At 41.7% G+C, this 20,845-nt stretch overlaps 2 protein-coding genes across 7 annotated transcripts in view; one reads left to right on the top strand and one right to left on the bottom strand.

Moving 5' to 3' along the window:
* Positions 1-5,973, bottom strand: part of LOC123500151 (N-acetylglucosamine-6-sulfatase-like) — a 298,128-nt gene extending 292,155 nt beyond the window's left edge. For 5 of the 6 annotated variants that reach the window (XM_045248837.1, XM_045248834.1, XM_045248836.1 and 2 more), the window contains exons 1-2: positions 5,879-5,973; positions 227-399 (exon numbers count right to left, since the gene is read on the bottom strand). The gene's annotated coding sequence lies outside the window, so the exon portion shown is untranslated. Of the gene's footprint in view, positions 1-189; positions 400-5,878 lie in introns of all 6 variants that reach the window. The other variant, XM_045248838.1, reaches the window with a different exon arrangement.
* Positions 4,942-20,683, top strand: LOC123500154. Its single transcript, XM_045248842.1, has 2 exons — positions 4,942-5,983; positions 20,478-20,683. The coding sequence occupies exons 1-2, from the start codon at positions 5,837-5,839 to the stop codon at positions 20,634-20,636; spliced, it is 306 nt and encodes a 101-aa protein (XP_045104777.1). The 5' UTR covers positions 4,942-5,836; the 3' UTR covers positions 20,637-20,683.
* Positions 20,684-20,845: the final 162 nt, after the last annotated feature.

Here is a 20,845-nt window from a genome sequence, read left to right as displayed (position 1 = left end):
GGCAAACTATCAAAATAAACTTTCCCGTGTCTTTTTGTTTATTGAGTTTTCACATATTTGTACACCCTATTTTTATCTTGAATTTTGAAACACTTACCCTCAAAATTGAGCCTGGTAACCTAGATTTTCAGAATCAGCATACTTGAATTAGGTTTATGGGATATGTTACCAACTTTTACTCAAAAATACCTCAAGAGGTAGCATTTCAGGATATAGGTAAGTGTACCTGTTTTCTTCTTGTGGGTATGCTGTGGAAGGGCAGGCTGTGCGTCACAACCTCTAGTGCTCCAAAGGTGAAGTACGCGGTGTTTATGCGTTCAGCACTGACTCTTGATCTTGATCTTGATACTACAGGTGGCTCGGGATCGCTCCGGAGCCAGGCCTTTAGATCGGCTGCTCCTGTAGAGGACAAAAGAGACAAAACAGAAAAAAAAGAAAAAAAGTAGTATTTCTCTTCGTTAATGATCCCTACACCTCGCTCGCCACATTCTTTCCAGATTATTAGAGAGCTACGGTGGCGAGTGGACGTGTTGTGTGTGCGCTCCGTTTTTGGCTGTGGTTTTTATAGTTAGCGAGTGGTGTTTGTGCTTGGTGTCTGTGTGTGGTGCTTTTGAGTGTTAGTGAAGTGAAAGTGTGTACTGCAAGTGTTAGATTAGAGTGAAATAGTGGTTAGAATCAGTGTTTGTGAGTTAAAAGTATTTTGTAGAGCGAGGAGACTAGGCTTGTAACTGTCAAGTTGACCTTGAAAGAGGATTAGTTGACCTCACTTAGGCCCCCCACCACCGCGGTTCCCCCACCCCGCCGTCACCAAGTATTTTTATTTGTTTGTGAGTTAACAGATTGTAAATTAGTATGGCGGTAGCTACTGAGGTATATCAGAGTGTGATTGAGTGCGTGAAAGAGAGTGTTGAGGTGGGATTGGGAGAGTTTGTTGTGTGTGAGATGTGTGGGCATGACAGGAAGGTCGTTGACTTTTCTGAGTGTATGGTGTGTAGGCTCAAGAGCGAGAATTTAGTTCTTTCTCTTGAGCACCGAGAATTGCGAGAGGAAATCAGAAAGCTAAGTGAGGGGAAAAGTGCGAACGAAGTTCTCATCTTTGAGTTGAAGGAGGAGGTTAAGAGGCTTGGGGAGGCAGTGGAAAAAATTAGGCAGGAGATCAGTGTTAGGCCGAAGGTTGGACCTTCTGAGGGCGACAGGGTGGCTTGGCCCTCTGTCGGGAAGAGCAGAGTGGGGAAGAGGGAGCAGGCGAGCCAGACTGGGAAAGATAGTAGTCAGGATGGGCAGAGATGGCAGGTTGCGAGGGGAAGGAAAGCGGAGGCAGTTAGGGAGGATAGGACTAAACCTGTTGAGTGTGAAAATAGGTTCGGTTTGTTGGAGGGAGGGAGAGTGAGAGTGAGAGTGGAGTGAATGAAGTGGTTGTGGTGAGTGAAAGGAGAAAGAAGGGGGTAGAGGAGAGGAGGAGGATGGTTGTGCCTAGCACACCTCAGGTGTGTGTGGTGGGTGACTCTCAGGTTAGGTATTTAGATAGCACTTTCTGTGGGAAAGACAGGGATAGGAGGACGAACGTGTGTATGCCTGGTGCAGGTGTGAAGGCAGTGAGTGAGGAGGTGCAGAAGAGGGTTGGGGGGATGGAGAGGGAGGGTGTAGTAGTTTTGCACGTAGGTGGGAACGATGTCAGAGCAGGTGGGTCGGAGGAGTTAGTGGCAAGATTTCGGGAAATGTTAGGCAAGATAAGGGAGAGTGGTAGGAGGTGTGTAGTGTCAGGAATCTTGCCTCGTGTGTATGTTAGCAGGAATGGTTGTCTAGAGCCATTGGTGTGAATGATCGGGTAAAAGGGATGTGTAAGGATGTGGGTGTCAGCTTTGTGGATGTATGGGATAGGTTCTATGGGCGAAGGATTTGTATGCTAGGGATGGTGTGCATCTGAGTAGGAAGGGTGTGGATGTGCTGAGTGGATGTCTGGAGGGGAGTTGGGATGGAGTGTAGGGGTGAGGTAGCAAATGCATTCCAGAAGAAAGATGCTAGACATAAATTAGATAGGATAAACAGAGATAGTGAAAAGATTAGGAAAGATTTCCAGGTGCAAATAGGAGAGAATAAGATTAGGATTCCAAATAAGGAGACAGCATCTAGGAAGGTAGCAGGACTTAAATGTTTTTATGTAAATGCCAGGAGTCTTAGGAACAAGAAGGACGAGTTATCTAGTTATATAGTTGAGGAGGACTTAGATGTTGTATGTGTCACAGAGGCATGGGTAAATGAGGAAAAGTTTAGGAAAATAGGAAAGAATATGAAGTAGATGGATACATTATGTATTTACACCAGAGAATTGGTAGGATAGGTGGAGGAGTAGTTATTTATGTAAAAAATCCTTCATTTCCAGTCAGGTTAATGGTATTAAGGTAGATAACAGAGTAGAGTCCTTATGGCTGGATGTTAGAGTAAACAAAAGTAAGGTTATTAGAGTAGGAGCTTTTATAGACCACCTAACCAGTCAGCAGATGTAGACAACCTTATGGTAGATGAGATAAATAGGGGTGTACTAGTCAGACAATTATCTTAGGGATTTTAATCTTAAGTCAGTAAACTGGGAGAGGATGGTAGGAGATGCTAGTGAAAATAAGTTTATGGAAAGTTTTCAGGATAACTATTTAGTGCAGATGGTAGATAAACCTACTAGGGGGAGGAAGGTTTTAGACATAGTACTAACAAATATTGAGCATTGTTTAAAGGAAGTTGAGGTAGGAGAGACTTTAGCAAACAGTGACCATCATATAATTAGATTTATCATTAATTCCAGTAGGGATAATATAGTGAATAAGACTAGAGTCCCAAACTATCAGAAAGGCAATTATGGTAGGTTACGTCAGTTATTAGGAGAGGTAAACTGGGAAGATAGTTTTGGAAATAAAACTGCACAGGAGATGTGGGATATTTTTAAGGTTGTAGTAAAGGGTATAGTGATGCAGTGTATCCCTTACAAAGATATAAGGCAGAGAAACAGGAAGCCATTATGGTGGACTCATGAGATAGGTAGCCAGATCAGAGAGAAGAAGAGGCATACAGAGAGTTGCAGAAAAGTGGGAAGATGTAGATTTGATTAGGTACAGACAGGTCAGAGATGATTTGAGTAAGGTTATAAAAAAGTAAAAGGCAGGCAGAGATAAAACTAGCTAGAGCTGGGAGTAAAGATCCCAAAAATTATATAGTTATTACAAGGTCAGTGATAAAAGAAATAAGGATAGGATTGGACCACTCAGAAAAGATGGTGTAGTAGTGGATCAAAATGAAGACATAGTAGAATTATTGAATGAACAATTTTCTTCAGTATTTACTAGGAAAGAATAGGAAATCCTGTTACAAACAGTGCGACGAGTAGTTTAAGAGCTTTAGAAAATATTGATATAAAACCGGGAATTATTAGGAAATTTATTCTTGAACTAGACGATAGGAAAGCTAGTGGTCCTGATGAGCTACATGCCAGAGTACTTAGGGAGGGTGTAGACAGTATTTCTGAAGCACTTAAGTTAATCTTTGAAAGATCACTTAGGTTTGCTGAGATACCTCAGGACTGGAAGTTAGCTAATGTTACTCCAATATTTAAAAAGGTAGGAAGGATGATGCGAATAATTATAGACCGATCAGTTTAACTAGTATAGTATGTAAGATACTAGAGAAAATCATTAAGGGTAGTATTTGGGAGCATTTAAATGAGAATAGATTAATTAGAGATACCCAACATGGCTTTAGATCAGGGAGGTCCTGTCTTACAAATTTGCTCGATATCTTAGAATATATTACCAAGGAGTTAGATGATGGAAATAGCATAGATGTTATATATCTAGATTTTAGCAAGGCGTTTGATAAGGTACCGCATAGGAGGCTAGTGTACAAATTGAGACTACATGGGATAGGGGTAGGTTAGTTGATTGGATTAGTGAATGGCTTTCTGATAGGAAACAGAGAGTAGTATTAAATGGGGCAATGTCTGAGTGGAAGGAAGTGGTTAGTGGGGTACCCCAAGGATCAGTGCTAGGACCTCTTCTTTTCTTGGTGTACATTAACGATTTAGATATAGGAATTAGTAGCAAAGTATCAAAGTTTGCAGATGATACTAAGATAGCATGTGCAGTACAGGGTGAAAAGGACAATTACAGAATACAACGAGACCTGGACAGGCTGATAGCATGGGCAGACAGGTGGCAGATGGAGTTTAATTCTAAAAGTGTCAGGTTATGCATTTAGGTAAAGACAACACAAACTTTAACTATGAGATGGAGGGATGTTGGCTAGAGGCAGTAGAGGAAGGAAAGGATTTAGGAGTAGTGATAGACAGGACTATGAAATTTTCAAAGCAATGTTTAGAAGCAAGAAATAGGGCAAATAGGATCCTGGGTTTTATAAATAGAAATGTTAGTTATAAAAGTAAGGAAGTGGTGCGTAGCTTATATAATTCCTATGTTAGGCCCCATTTAGAGTATTGCATACAGGCCTGGTCACCCCACTATAGGCAGGATATCAACATGTTAGAAGCAGTTCAGAGAAGAGCAACTAGGATGATACCAGCTTTAAAGCGCCTGGAGTATAGAGATAGATTAAAGGAATTAAACATGTTTTCATTTGAGAGGAGATGTATAAGAGGGGATATGATAGAGTTATTTAAAATGTTCTCAGATACAACATGATCCCCATGTATGGGGATTACAGATTGTAGAGGAATTCGATCCAGGACTTAGCCCTGTTAATGGGCCAAATATTTAGAATTAGTATATAATGTATTGTGTACTTGTAAGTGTATCAAGATGACGAGGTCGCTTGCATCATCTCATGCCTGTCTTCTCTCTCTCTACACAGTCCCAGCAGGAACACCATCCATTCCCTTCCTACTTTTTATCCTATTATGCCCTAATTAACTCAAGATCAGCATGACATGTTCCACCGTCTCGTCCTCCCCCATGTCACACAGCCTAGCACACAGTGTTGCCAGATTAGCCGTTTTCCGGCTAGATTTAGCCGGATTTAGCGGATTCTAGCCAGAAAAAATTGTTTTTAGCCGATAGCCGGAAAAAGCAGCCGAAGCCCTCCCAAAGTTAGCCATTTTTTAGCCGATTTTCTGCGATAAAGAAATTTTCGTGTGAATAGAACATTGTTTATATAAATTACTAGGTTATGGAATAAATTATCGTTAGAAATGTTTTATATTATGAGTATTGGGAAATTGTGGCGGTGGTGATAGTTGATAGCAGAAGGTGGGGAGCCGAGGGAAGGGTTGGGCGAAGTCGTAACTCGTAACCAACAACAGTTCGTCTGAAAAGTATCCGAATTTAGAGGGGGAATCTACAGGAAAGATGCAAACATTTCCTTTTGACTCTAATCACAGAACTTCGCCATAGGCTTCCAGACAACGTGCGCGTATTGAGAACCATGTCACTATTCAGTGTTGGAAACACTCTCCGTGTGGTAAAGAACTCCATTGCCCCTCTCTTGGAACTATTAAATGTTAGTGCAGAGGATATAACAAAAATTGAGCTTCAGTGGTCAAATATAACCCTAGTAAAATGGCTTGAAACAAAAGACACTGTAAAATTTTGGGCTGAGGTTAACAGGTACAAAGACGCTTCAGACAATAACCCTTATCATGAGCTCTCATCTATTGCGCTAACAGTGCTAAGTTTGCCACATTCAAATGCAGAAATTGAGAGGGTTTTCAGCCAAATTAACATAATAAAGACCAAATTAAGAAATAAAATGCAAGCAGACACCACTAACGCATTACTGCATGTACGTTATGGGCTGAAGCGAATGTCGCAAACCTGTGTGTCTTACGATCTCCCAAATGATGTCTTGGATCTTGTTGCCTCGAGTCAAAAGTACTCACCGTCAAGTGCAGCAAATGAGCCATCAACGTCGTCGGCGTCTACTGAGGAACAAGACGATGAAGTGCTCAGCATCATTTTCCAAGACATGTACGAGTAACTCCAAGGTAAGAAAAGACTACATCATAATCACAATACATTCTGATTAAGTTTTCTTTTTGTTGCCGGAAAAAAAAAAAACAGCCGTTTTTTTTAGCCATTTACATAAGAATTTAGCCATTTTCTAGCCAGTTTTAGCGCTACTTGTAGCCGATTCCCTTAAGAGCAATCTGGCAAAACTGCTAGCACACCTTTCTGTGGGACTCAGACTTGCATTCACATCCATACACTGTGCCCTAGCTCAGAAGAGGTCACCACCCAGGGCTGTGGTGGCGAGTGGACGTGTTGTGTGTGCGCTCCGTTTCTGGCTGTGGTTTTTATAGTTAGCGAGTGGTGTTTGTGCTTGGTGTCTGTGTGTGGTGCTTTTGAGTGTTAGTGAAGTGAAAGTGTGTACTGCAAGTGTTAGATTAGAGTGAAATAGTGGTTAGAATCAGTGTTTGTGAGTTAAAAGTATTTTTGGTAGAGCGAGGAGACTAGGCTTGTAACCGTCAAGTTGACCTTGAAAGAGGATTAGTTGACCTCACTTAGGCCCTCCCACCACTGCGGTTCCTTCACCCCGCCGTCACCTAGTATTTTTATTTGTTTGTGAGTTAACATATTGTAAATTAGTATGGCGGTAGCTACTGAGGTATATCAGAGTGTGATTGAGTGCGTGAAAGAGAGTGTTGAGGTGGGATTGGGAGAGTTTGTTGTGTGTGAGATGTGTGGGCACGACAGGAAGGTCGTTGACTTTTCTGAGTGTATGGTGTGTAGGCTCAAGAGCGAGAATTTAGTTCTTTCTCTTGAGCACCGAGAATTGCGAGAGGAAATCAGAAAGCTAAGTGAGGGGAAAAGTGCGAACGAAGTTCTCATCTTTGAATTGAAGGAGGAGGTTAAGAGGCTTGGGGAGGCAGTGGAAAAAATTAGGCAGGAGATCAGTGTTAGGCCGAAGGTTGGACCTTCTGAGGGCGACAGGGTGGCTTGGCCCTCTGTCGGGAAGAGCAGAGTGGGGAAGAGGGAGCAGGCAAGCCAGACTGGGAAAGATAGTAGTCAGGATAGGCAGAGATGGCAGGTTGCGAGGGGAAGGAAAGCGGAGATAGTTAGGGAGGATAGGACTAAACCTGTTGAGTGTGAAAATAGGTTCGGTTTGTTGGAGGGGGAGGGGGAGAGTGAGAGTGGAATGAATGAGGTGGTTGTGGTGAGTGAAAGGAGAAAGAAGGGGGTAGAGGAGAGGAGGAGGAGGGTTGTGCCTAGCACACCTCAGGTGTGTGTGGTGGGTGACTCTCAGGTTAGGTATTTAGATAGCACTTTCTGTGGGAAAGACAGGGATAGGAGGACGAACGTGTGTATGCCTGGTGCAGGTGTGAAGGCAGTGAGTGAGGAGGTGCAGAAGAGGGTTGGGGGATGGAGAGGAGGGTGTAGTAGTTTTGCACGTAGGTGGGAACGATGTCAGAGCAGGTGGGTCGGAGGAGTTAGTGGCAAGATTTCGGGAAATGTTAGGCAAGATAAGGGAGAGTGGTAGGAGGTGTGTAGTGTCAGGAATCTTGCCTCGTGTGTATGTTAGCAGGAATGGTTGTCTAGAGCCATTGGTGTGAATGGTCGGGTAAAAGGGATGTGTAAGGATGTGGGTGTCAGCTTTGTGGATGTATGGGATAGGTTCTATGGGCGAAGGATTTGTATGCTAGGGATGGTGTGCATCTGAGTAGGAAGGGTGTGGATGTGCTGAGTGGATGTCTGGAGGGGAGTTGGGATGGAGTGTAGGGGTGAGGTAGCAAATGCATTCCAGAAGAAAGATGCTAGACATAAATTAGATAGGATAAACAGAGATAGTGAAAAGATTAGGAAAGATTTCCAGGTGCAAATAGGAGAGAATAAGATTAGGATTCCAAATAAGGAGACAGCATCTAGGAAGGTAGCAGGACTTAAATGTTTTTATGTAAATGCCAGGAGTCTTAGGAACAAGAAGGACGAGTTATCTAGTTATATAGTTGAGGAGGACTTAGATGTTGTATGTGTCACAGAGGCATGGGTAAATGAGGAAAAGTTTAGGAAAATAGGAAAGAATATGAAGTAGATGGATACATTATGTATTTACACCAGAGAATTGGTAGGATAGGCGGAGGAGTAGTTATTTATGTAAAAAATCCTTCATTTCCAGTCAGGTTAATGGTATTAAGGTAGATAACAGAGTAGAGTCCTTATGGCTGGATGTTAGAGTAAACAAAAGTAAGGTTATTAGAGTAGGAGCTTTTATAGGCCACCTAACCAGTCAGCAGATGTAGACAACCTTATGGTAGATGAGATAAATAGGGGTGTACTAGTCAGACAATTATCTTAGGGATTTTAATCTTAAGTCAGTAAACTGGGAGAGGATGGTAGGAGATGCTAGTGAAAATAAGTTTATGGAAAGTTTTCAGGATAACTATTTAGTGCAGATGGTAGATAAACCTACTAGGGGGAGGAAGGTTTTAGACATAGTACTAACAAATATTGAGCATTGTTTAAAGGAAGTTGAGGTAGGAGAGACTTTAGCAAACAGTGACCATCATATAATTAGATTTATCATTAATTCCAGTAGGGATAATATAGTGAATAAGACTAGAGTCCCAAACTATCAGAAAGGCAATTATGGTAGGTTACGTCAGTTATTAGGAGAGGTAAACTGGGAAGATAGTTTTGGAAATAAAACTGCACAGGAGATGTGGGATATTTTAAGGTTGTAGTAAAGGGTATAGTGATGCAGTGTATCCCTTACAAAGATATAAGGCAGAGAAACAGGAAGCCATTATGGTGGACTCATGAGATAGGTAGCCAGATCAGAGAGAAGAAGAGGGCATACAGAGAGTTGCAGAAAAGTGGGAAGATGTAGATTTGATTAGGTACAGACAGGTCAGGGATGATTTGAGTAAGGTTATAAAAAAAGTAAAAGGCAGGCAGAGATAAAACTAGCTAGAGCTGGGAGTAAAGATCCCAAAAATTATATAGTTATTACAAGGTCAGTGATAAAAGAAATAAGGATAGGATTGGACCACTCAGAAAAGATGGTGTAGTAGTGGATCAAAATGAAGACATAGTAGAATTATTGAATGAACAATTTTCTTCAGTATTTACTAGGAAAGAATAGGAAATCCTGTTACAAACAGTGCGACGAGTAGTTTAAGAGCTTTAGAAAATATTGATATAAAACCGGGAATTATTAGGAAATTTATTCTTGAACTAGACGATAGGAAAGCTAGTGGTCCTGATGAGCTACATGCCAGAGTACTTAGGGAGGGTGTAGACAGTATTTCTGAAGCACTTAAGTTAATCTTTGAAAGATCACTTAGGTTTGCTGAGATACCTCAGGACTGGAAGTTAGCTAATGTTACTCCAATATTTAAAAAGGTAGGAAGGATGATGCGAATAATTATAGACCGATCAGTTTAACTAGTATAGTATGTAAGATACTAGAGAAAATCATTAAGGGTAGTATTTGGGAGCATTTAAATGAGAATAGATTAATTAGAGATACCCAACATGGCTTTAGATCAGGGAGGTCCTGTCTTACAAATTTGCTCGATATCTTAGAATATATTACCAAGGAGTTAGATGATGGAAATAGCATAGATGTTATATATCTAGATTTTAGCAAGGCATTTGATAAGGTACCGCATAGGAGGCTAGTGTACAAATTGAGACTACATGGGATAGGGGTAGGTTAGTTGATTGGATTAGTGAATGGCTTTCTGATAGGAAACAGAGAGTAGTATTAAATGGGGCAATGTCTGAGTGGAAGGAAGTGGTTAGTGGGTACCCCAAGGATCAGTGCTAGGACCTCTTCTTTTCTTGGTGTACATTAACGATTTAGATATAGGAATTAGTAGCAAAGTATCAAAGTTTGCAGATGATACTAAGATAGCATGTGCAGTACAGGGTGAAAAGGACAATTACAGAATACAACGAGACCTGGACAGGCTGATAGCATGGGCAGACAGGTGGCAGATGGAGTTTAATTCTAAAAGTGTCAGGTTATGCATTTAGGTAAAGACAACACAAACTTTAGCTATGAGATGGAGGGATGTTGGCTAGAGGCAGTAGAGGAGGAAAGGATTTAGGAGTAGTGATAGACAGAACTATGAAATTTTCAAAGCAATGTTTAGAAGCAAGAAATAGGGCAAATAGGATCCTGGGTTTTATAAATAGAAATGTTAGTTATAAAAGTAAGGAAGTGGTGCGTAGCTTATATAATTCCTATGTTAGGCCCCATTTAGAGTATTGCATACAGGCCTGGTCACCCCACTATAGGCAGGATATCAACATGTTAGAAGCAGTTCAGAGAAGAGCAACTAGGATGATACCAGCATTAAAGCGCCTGGAGTATAGAGATAGATTAAAGGAATTAAACATGTTTTCATTTGAGAGGAGATGTATAAGAGGATATGATAGAGTTATTTAAAATGTTTTCAGATACAAACTACATAGATGTGAGATCTTTCTTTACCTTAGAGGAGGGAAATAGGACTAGAAATCATGGCAGGAAGATTAGAAAGCAAGGCTGCAGGTTAGATATAAGAAAATATTTCTTTAGTCATAGAGTGGTAGACTTCTGGAATGCATTGCCAGAGACGGTTGTAAATAGCACTAGTTTGACAATGTTTAAAAACAGATTAGATAAGCACTTAAATTTATTAGATTTATGATTATGTATAGCACTGCATGATAGTTTTTATAAGAAATTTACTATAGTTAAACAAGACATGATCCCCATGTATGGGGACCACAAATTGTAGAGGATTTCGCTGCAGGACTTACCCCTGTTAATGGGCCAAATATTTAGAATTAGTATATAATGTATTGTGTACTTGTAAGTGTATCTTTAAGTACTGATGACGAGGTCGCTGTGCGACAGATACAGGATAACCTAGATGGGCCCTGGTGGCCCTTTGTTATCCTATTATTTATGTTATGTTATTTATGTTATCATACCACCTTTCATACATCGGGGCTTCCTTTTCCGTGTTAAGTGTCTTGATCTTGATCTTGACAGCTCCTGTAGACGACAAAAGAAAAGCACACGAAAAAAAAGGAAAAAAAAAAAAGAAGAAAAAGGAAACAGGGTCCTTTGCTCTAACCGTCTGTACATCTGGCACGCCACATTCTCTCCAGAAACTCCTTCACCGCCTCAATCATCCTTACATTCGTTTCTCTGCTCAGTCCCAGCAGTACCACCATCCACTCCCTCCCCGTCTTTTCCACTATTTTGTTTCTATTATGCCCTAACTCAGTCAACATCACTTGCATCATCTCATACCTGTCTCTGGCATACTTCACACACTTCAGCATCACATGCTCCACCATCTCGTCCTCTCCCGAGTCACACATCTGACACACTTTGCTGCGGAACTCAGACCACCTGTAACTCCTTGCATTCACATCCATACACTGTGCCCTAGCTCTGAAGAGAAGATCACCACCCAGGCTTCCATCGTACCACCTCTCATACATCGGGGCCTCTTTCACCTTGTACCATTCCAGAGTAGTCTTTTGTTTCATCCCATTCCTCAATTCATTCAGTCCCATACTCTTCACATCTCTGTCTATCTCACTCTTCCACTTCCTCACATCTCATTCTGTTCCCATTCTGCCTCCTCTTGTCACGACCCATTCCAGCTCATTCTGATTCACCCCAGCCATTCTCACTGCCCACCCAACCTGTAGAGTGTAGACCATTCCTCTCTGTCATTCTCATACACCTTTTCCTCCATTTGCTTCCACTTTCACTCCACAGATACACCTTCCTTGCTATTCTTGCATCATCCATTCTCTCAAGCCTAATCTTGTACCTAAGCGTCGCTTTTATAAGTCTTTCGCTAAAAGAGCTCCATCCCATATCCCCTCTTAAGGCTTCTACTGCCGTGTACCTCGGTGTATTCAGTGCCAGCCTAGCTACTCTACACTGCCCCACTTCTAACTTGTCAATTTCACTCTCGTTCCATGCAATCACATCCATACCATACATTATACTGGGGACAGCCACACTCTTCCACACTTCTCTCAGCACGTCATACTTACTTGCTCTCATCCTTGCCGCGCTTCCTAAACAAGCAACCCACTGGTTCACCAAGCTTATTTTTTCATTCTTTGACTTTTCACACCCATTCGGACTCATCCACATCCCTAAGTACTTGTATTCTTGTGCCTGCTTCAGCTCATTCTCTCCCAGCCTCCATGCTGCATTACATTCATCCTCCGACCTATTCACAATCATCACTTTACTCTTCTCACTACTAAACTTAACTCCAAAATCTCTTCCATACCCATCAACCACATCCAGCAGACTTTGCAGCTCCTCTGCTGACTCACTCATAACCACTACGTCATCTGTATAAAGAAGCACACCTATCTTATCATTCCCCACACTCACTCCTGCATTCATCCTTCTCATTCTGGCTGCTAACTCCTCTGTGTACAGGCTGAAAAGGGTTGGTGACAAAATACATCCTTGCCTAACTCCTCTCTCACTCCTCACCCAGTCTGTTTCTATATCTCCTAAACTGTACTTAACTCTGGTATCAACATACATGCTATGCACTATGTTGACTATCTTGGCACTCAACCCAATTTTTTTCTAGGACTCTACCTAGTATTTCTCTATTCACCCTATCATAAGCTTTCTCTATATCCAGGAAACCCAAATACAATTTACCTCCATCCCTCTTTTTTTTTTTTTTTTTCTCAATCATTTCATTCACCACAAACATGCTATCCTCAGCTCTCCTGTCCGCACGGAAACCATTCTGCTCCTCACCTAATACTCCAGCTCTTTCAATCCACTTACACAATCTGGCATTCAACACCGCACTGAACACTTTACATACTGTATTGACTAACGCGATCGGCCTGTAATTTTTCAACTCATTCTTACTCTTGTGTCCGCCCTTATGCAGCAGAGTCACCCTGGACTCATTCCACATTCTTGGCACTCTCTCCTCCTCCCACACCTGGTTAAAAAGCTCAGTCATCCTGTCAATCACAACATCACCTCCATTCTTATACAGCTCATATGGTATTTCATCCGGCCCTGCTGCCTTCCCATTCTTCTGCCTTTTCACACACTTCTCCACCTCCTCCCTGCTGATCCTTTCATCCAGTTCATCTGCATTCATTCTCTCCAGTGTCACACATCCTTCTCTCGCACCAAACACCTCACCTACACCACCCACTTCTTCCCAGAACTGTCTGATTGCCTCTCTCATTCCTTCCTTCTCTGTTACAACTCCACCATTCACCTTCAAACTCTTCATTCCATATTCTCACCTCTCAAGAACTTGTACCACTCACAGCCACCTTCCATGCCTTTCTCTCTTAAAGATTCAATCACACTCCTTTCACACTTTATTTTGGCCTTCACTATCATTCGCTTTGTCATTCTCTGCTGCTTTACATACATTTCCCATGCATTCTGGTACTCATTCTCTGCCTCATCACTTTCATGCCTCTTTTTCCTCAGCCACCTACATGGTCTACTTCTCTTTCGCTCCTTTCTAACCTCTCTGATTTCATCATTCCACCATGGTTTACGTATTTTCTTTCTTCTGCCTACTCTCACATACCCTATCTTGCTCTCTGCAGCACTCCGCACATCCTCTACCAGTCTCTCATTCACGTGCTCCACATCATGCATACCTCCATCATCCCAGCTTCTTGCACTCAGGTCCACCTGGAAGTTTTCCCACCCTACATCTCTCAGTCTCCACTTTCTCTTCTTACTCGCCACTTTCACTTCTTTCCTACCATGCAACAAGCACTCCACAACCAGCATATTGTGATCAGACACAATATCCACCATACCATCCTCATCTGTCCACATGTGTGACACAATTTCACGCATTCTTCCATTCACCAACACATTGTCTATCGCTGACTCCTGCTCCCTTGCACTCCAAGTCACACGTCCCTCAGCCAAAGTTACATTCAGATTCTCTAACTCCATTTCATCCACAAAATCCCCAAGCATCTCACCATTCCTGTTCACACGTTCTCCCAGAATTCCTACATGTGCATTCATATCACCCATCACCAGCACTCTCTCCCCTTCATGTTCTCTCACAACTCTCTTCAGTATGTCATACTTCCTCCTGTTCTCCCTCTCAGCTACTGACTACTGAGGTAGCTGCGGTGGCGAGTGGACGTGTTGTATGTGCGCTCCGTTTTTGGCTGTTGGTTTTATAGTTAGCGAGTGGTGTTTGTGCTTGGTGTCTGTGTGTGGTGCTTTTGAGTGTTAGTGAAGTGAAAGTGTGTACTGCAAGTGTTAGATTAGAGTGAAATAGTGGTTAGAATCAGTGTTTGTGAGTTAAAAGTATTTTGGTAGAGCGAGGAGACTAGGCTTGTAACCGTCAAGTTGACCTTGAAAGAGGATTAGTTGACGTCACTTAGGCCCCCCACCCCGCCGTCACCAAGTATTTTTATTTGTTTGTGAGTTAACAGATTGTAAATTAGTATGGCGGTAGCTACTGAGGTATATCAGAGTGTGATTGAGTGCGTGAAAGAGAGTGTTGAGGTGGGATTGGGCGAGTTTGTTGTGTGTGAGATGTGTGGGCATGACAGGAAGGTCGTTGACTTTTCTGAGTGTATGGTGTGTAGGCTCAAGAGCGAGAATTTAGTTCTTTCTCTTGAGCACCGAGAATTGTGAGAAAAAATGAGAAAGCTAAGTGAGGGGAAAAGTGCGAACGAAGTTCTCATCTTTGAGTTGAAGGAGGAGGTTAAGAGGCTTGGGGAGACAGTGGAAAAAATTAGGCAGGAGATCAGTGTTAGGCCGAAGGTTGGACCTTTTGAGGGCGACAGGGTGGCTTGGCCCTCTGTCGGGAAGAGCAGAGTGGGGAAGAGGGAGCAGGCAAGCCAGACTGGGAAAGATAGTAGTCAGGATGGGCAGAGATGGCAGGTTGCGAGGGGAAGGAAAGCGGAGGCAGTTAGGAAGGATAGGACTAAACCTGTTGAGTGTGAAAATAGGTTCGGTTTGTTGGAGGGGGAGGGGGAGAGTGAGAGTGAGTGAATGAATTGGTTGTGGTGAGTGAAAGGAGAGAGAAGGGGGTAGAGGAGAGGAGGAGGAGGGTTGTGCCTAGCACACCTCAGGTGTGTGTGGTGGGTGACTCTCAGGTTAGGTACTTAGATAGCACTTTCTGTGGGAAAGACAGGGATAGGAGGACGAACGTGTGTATGCCTGGTGCAGGTGTGAAGGCAGTGAGTGAGGAGGTGCAGAAGAGAGTTGGGGGATGGAGAGGAGGGTGTAATAGTTTTGCACGTAGGTGGGAACGATGTCAGAGCAGGCGGGTCGGAGGAGTTAGTGGCAAGATTTCAGGAAATGTTAGGCAAGATAAGGGAGAGTGGTAGGAGGTGTGTAGTGTCAGGAATCTTGCCTCATGTGTATGTTAGCAGGGAATGGTTGTCTAGGGCCATTGGTGTGAATGAACGGGTAAAAGGGATGTGTAAGGATGTGGGTGTCAGCTTTGTGGATGTATGGGATAGGTTCTATGGGCGAAGGGATTTGTATGCTTGGGATGGTGTGGATGTGCTGAGTGGATGTCTGGAGGTGGGAGTTGGGATGGAGTGTAGGGGGGTGAGGTAGCAAATGCATTCCAGAAGAAAGATGTTAGACATAAATTAGATAGGATAAACAGAGATAATGAAAAGATATGGAAAGATTTCCAGGTGCAAATAGGAGATAATAAGATTAGGATTCCAAATAAGGAGACAGCATCAGGAAGGTAGCAGGACTTAAATGTTTTTATGTAAATGCCAGGAGTCTTAGGAACAAGAAGGACGAGTTATCTAGTTATATAATTGAGGAGGACTTAGATGTTTTATGTGTCACAGAGGCATGGGTAAATGAGGAAAAGTTTAGGGAAAATAGGAAAGAATATGAAGTAGATGGATACATTATGTATTTACACCAGAGAATTGGTAGGATAGGTGGAGGAGTAGTTATTTATGTAAAAAAATCCTTCATTTCCAGTCAGGTTAATGGTATTAAAATAGATAACAGAGTAGAGTCCTTATGGCTGGATGTTAGAGTAAACAAAAGTAAGGTTATTAGAGTAGGAGCTTTCTATAGACCACCTAACCAGTCAGCAGATGTAGACAACCTTATGGTAGATGAGATAAATAGGGGGTGTACTAGTCAGACAATTATCTTAGGGGATTTTAATCTTAAGTCAGTAAACTGGGAGAGGATGGTAGGAGATGCTAGTGAAAATAAGTTTATGGAAAGTTTTCAGGATAACTATTTAGTGCAGATGGTAGATAAACCTACTAGGGGGAGGAAGGTTTTAGACATGGTACTAACAAATATTGAGCATTGTTTAAAGGAAGTTGAGGTAGGAGAGACTTTAGCAAACAGTGACCATCATATAATTAGATTTATCATTAATTCCAGTAGGGATAATATAGTGAATAAGACTAGAGTCCCAAACTATCAGAAAGGCAATTATGGTAGGTTACGTCAGTTATTAGGAGAGGTAAACTGGGAAGATAGTTTTGGAAATAAAACTGCACAGGAGATGTGGGATATTTTTAAGGTTGTAGTAAAGGGTATAGTGATGCAGTGTATCCCTTACAAAGATATAAGGCAGAGAAACAGGAAGCCATTATGGTGGACTCATGAGATAGGTAGACAGATCAGAGAGAAGAAGAGGGCATATAGAGAGTTGCAGAAAAGTGGGAAGATGTAGATTTGATTAGGTACAGACAGGTCAGAGATGATTTGAGTAAGGTTATAAAAAGTAAAAGGCAGGCAGAGATAAAACTAGCTAGAGCTGGGAGTAAAGATCCCAAAAAAATTATATAGTTATTACAAGGTCAGTGATAAAAGAAATAAGGATAGGATTGGACCACTCAGAAAAGATAGTGTAGTAGTGGATCAAAACGAAGACATAGTAGAATTATTGAATGAACAATTTTCTTCAGTATTTACTAGGGAAAGAATAGGAAATCCTGTTACAAACAGTGCGAAAATATTGATATAAAACCGGGAATTATTAGGAAATTTATTCTTGAACTAGACGATAGGAAAGCTAGTGGTCCTGATGAGCTACATGCCAGAGTACTTAGGGAGGGTGTAGACAGTATTTTTGAAGCACTTAAGTTAATCTTTGAAAGATTACTTAGATTTGTTGAGATACCTCAGGACTGGAAGTTAGCTAATGTTACTCCAATATTTAAAAAAGGTAGGAAGGATGATGCGAATAATTATAGACCGATCAGTTTAACTAGTATAGTATGTAAGATACTAGAGAAAATCATTAAGGGTAGTATTTGGGAGCATTTAAATGAGAATAGATTAATTAGAGATACCCAACATGGCTTTAGATCAGGGAGGTCCTGTCTTACAAATTTGCTCGATATCTTAGAATATATTATCAAGGAGTTAGATGATGAAAATAGCATAGATGTTATGTATCTAGATTTTAGCAAGGCGTTTGATAAGGTACCGCATAGGAGGCTAGTGTACAAATTCCCGACGTCGGATATTGCTGGGTTGCCATTGATCGCTGGCTGTTTTAATACACGACTCGGTATACAGCCAGCCAGCTCGCAAGAGAGACACATTCTAAAATTCATATCATAATAAATCTTGAGATATTGAGTCTTTGTACTGCAAAACATTAATTCCAAGTGTTTATCCTAACATTATCCATATGATCTAGGAATACACACTCTACAAAACTGTTATTATAAGCTTAATACTCACAGTCGCGGTTTCAATGCTCTCGCATTTTTTACTAGTCTCAACTACATATTTGGTGTGAAACATTTTTTCATATAGTTCAACAGAGAGCACTGTTTCTCCTCTAAATATTACAAAGGAATACATTCTGTAATAATCTTGGTAGAGCAACATTTTTGCGGCCGAAGGCATATCAAACTGAAAAGACTAACTGAACTCGGGAACACCGAGTCCTCTCAAAACACCAAAACAACCTGCGGTCGTTTGGAAGCTCGTGTGGAGTAGGGTGACCAGATGTCCCCGATTTCAGTGACCTGTCCCCGGCTACTGCTGTCCCCGGTTTTCTGTAACTGAAAAATCACTTGATGCGTTAAAAAAAACTACTCCTTTTGATTATGATAATTATGTCCTTTTATAATTACTCTTTTATATAGTTTCCGTGAAGAAGGTGAAGTGTATAGCGGCCACATTTTAATAGCTAATGGGTGTTCATGATCTCAGATATTTCATCAGGTAGAGATTTTTTTTTCTTTGCAACTTGGGTAAATAAGGCGAGAGAAACTTTTGATTGCTGGTTTAGAAATGGTACAAATAGTGTCCCCGTTTTAGTTTTTCCAGTGCAAAAACACTACATGTTTTTACCTCCCAGAACTGAAAATTTCCCCAGAATTTGTCTCAGAAATTTTGTCACCCTATTGTGGAGTGTTCTTAGAGCTGGAACAGAATGCCGGTTTATACATGTAGCTGACTGCAATTCTATATCAAAAAAGAAAAACCAAGGCGTGAAAGGATGGACTGTGTTTCCCAGGAAGAAAGACGCGGCTCAAAGATTATGGGAGACACGATGTAAATGAGACCCGACGTGGAGAGCTATCAAGGACCATGCTATCTGCTCAAAGCATTTCATAGATTGGTGCAAAGGACCGTCAGCATCGCATCCAGACCCTGAACTGTTTGCCTATAACCGGTGGGGAGCAGGTAGAAACCTGCTTGATGTTTACATACGGAACGGACAATCTTTCACTGAAGTCATACAAAGATTTTGCATCAAACATCGTGTTTATTTGATATTCGTCACATTTTCTGGATTTGATTGCTAATTAATTAACTTGAACCAATGAAATGTGCTTGCTTACTGAAAATAATGTAATTCACTCAAGGTGATGAAGTGTCCCAAAACTGAGACCATGAACCAAGCATTTTTGGCTCGTTTTGCCATATGACGTTCTCTGTGCTTGGTGAAGCTGATTAGAGATGTTCCTAATAATTTATTACTTAGTTTGGTAGCACATATATGACGTAAAATTTTTTTTCCAGCATACCGAGTTGAATGTGCTAAATTAAGTTATCTGGCGAATCTGGCAGCTTTTCAGCACTTTCCGACGTTGGGAATTGAGACTACATGGGATAGGGGGTAGGTTAGTTGATTGGATTAGTGAATGGCTTTCTGATAGGAAACAGAGAGTAGTATTAAATGGGGCAATGTCTTAGTGGAAGGAAGTGGTTAGTGGGGTACCCTAAGGATCAGTGCTAGGACCTCTTCTTTTCTTGGTGTACATTAACGATTTAGATATAGGAATTAGTAGTAAAGTATCAAAGTTTGCAGATGATACTAAGATAGCATGTGGAGTACAGGATGAAAAGGACAATTACAGGATACAACGAGACCTGGACAGGCTGATAGCATGGGCAGACAGGTGGCAGATGGAGTTTAATTATAATAAGTGTCAGGTTATGCATTTAGGTAAAGACAACACAAACTTTAGCTATGAGATGGAGGGATGTTGGCTAGAGGCAGTAGAGGAAGGAAAGGATTTAGGAGTAGTGATAGACAGGACTATGAAATTTTCAAAGCAATGTTTAGAAGCAAGAAATAGGGCAAATAGGATCCTGGGTTTTATAAATAGAAATGTTAGCTATAAAAGTAAGGAAGTGGTGCGTAGCTTATATAATTCCTATGTTAGGCCCCATTTAGAGTATTGCATACAGGCCTGGTCACCCCATTATAGGCAGAATATCAACATGTTAGAAGCAGTTCAGAGAAGAGTAACTAGGATGATACCAGCATTAAAGCGCTTGGAGTATAGAGATAGATTAAAGGAATTAAACATGTTTTCATTTGAGAGGAGATGGATAAGAGGGGATATGATAGAGTTATTTAAAATGTTCTCAGATACAAACTACATAGATGTGAGATCTTTCTTTACCTTAGAGGAGGAAGTAGGACTAGAAATCATGGCAGGAAGATTAGAAAGCAAGGCTGCAGGTTAGATATAAGAAAATATTTCTTTAGTCATAGGGTGGTAGACTTCTGGAATGCATTGCCAGAGAGGGTTGTAAATAACACTAGTTTGACAATGTTTAAAAACAGATTAGATAAGCACTTAAATTTATTAGATTTATAATTATGTATAGCGCTGCATGATAGTTTTTATAAGAAATTTACTATAGTTAAACAAGACATGATCCCCATGTATGGGGATCACAGATTGTAGAGGATTTCGCTGCAGGACTTAGCCCTGTTAATGGGCAAAATATTTAGAATTAGTATATAATGTATTGTGTACTTGTAAGTGTATCTTTAAGTACTGATGACGAGGTCGCTGTGCGACTGATACAGGATAACCTAGATGGGTCCTTGTGGCCCTTTGTTATCCTATTATTTATGTTATGTTATGTTAGCTCTTTCACCTATGACAGTCATGTACAGATACAGCTGTACTTACTGGGGACCACACACCCACACATGTTCAAGGAGACAGACTTGATTATGTATCCCTCATCAATATGCCGATATATACTGCCCAAACTTATCTTGTCAGGTCATTGCTGAGCAACCACTTCGCCCTGGAGATGACCCTCCTGGTGCAGTCCGCCCCGGCAGTGCCCAGGAAGCGCTTGACGGTGCCACCATCCAGGATGACGGACCTCGTCGTCCATGTGGTGGCGTGGTTCGCTACCGTGAAGGGCTCCTTTGCTGATGCAGAGGCACTGTACGACGGATTCATCGCGACTCCAAGGGTTCAAGCAAGGGCCCATGCTCCACGCCGCTGGACTTACGCTACCGACTCTGTCATACTGAACTGCCAACAGATGCTGGCTGCCTACCAGAGACGTTGGCAGCTCAACCCAGCAGACACAGAGTCACGGGATGCCATGGTTACCGTGGCTCGACACCTCACGGATCTGC

The sequence above is a fragment of the Portunus trituberculatus genome, chromosome 50, assembly GCF_017591435.1.
Source record: "Portunus trituberculatus isolate SZX2019 chromosome 50, ASM1759143v1, whole genome shotgun sequence".
NCBI classification, from domain to species: Eukaryota; Metazoa; Arthropoda; class Malacostraca; order Decapoda; family Portunidae; genus Portunus; species Portunus trituberculatus.
Note: the sequence above shows the minus strand (reverse complement) of the source record. Positions and strands in the feature narration are given on the sequence as shown.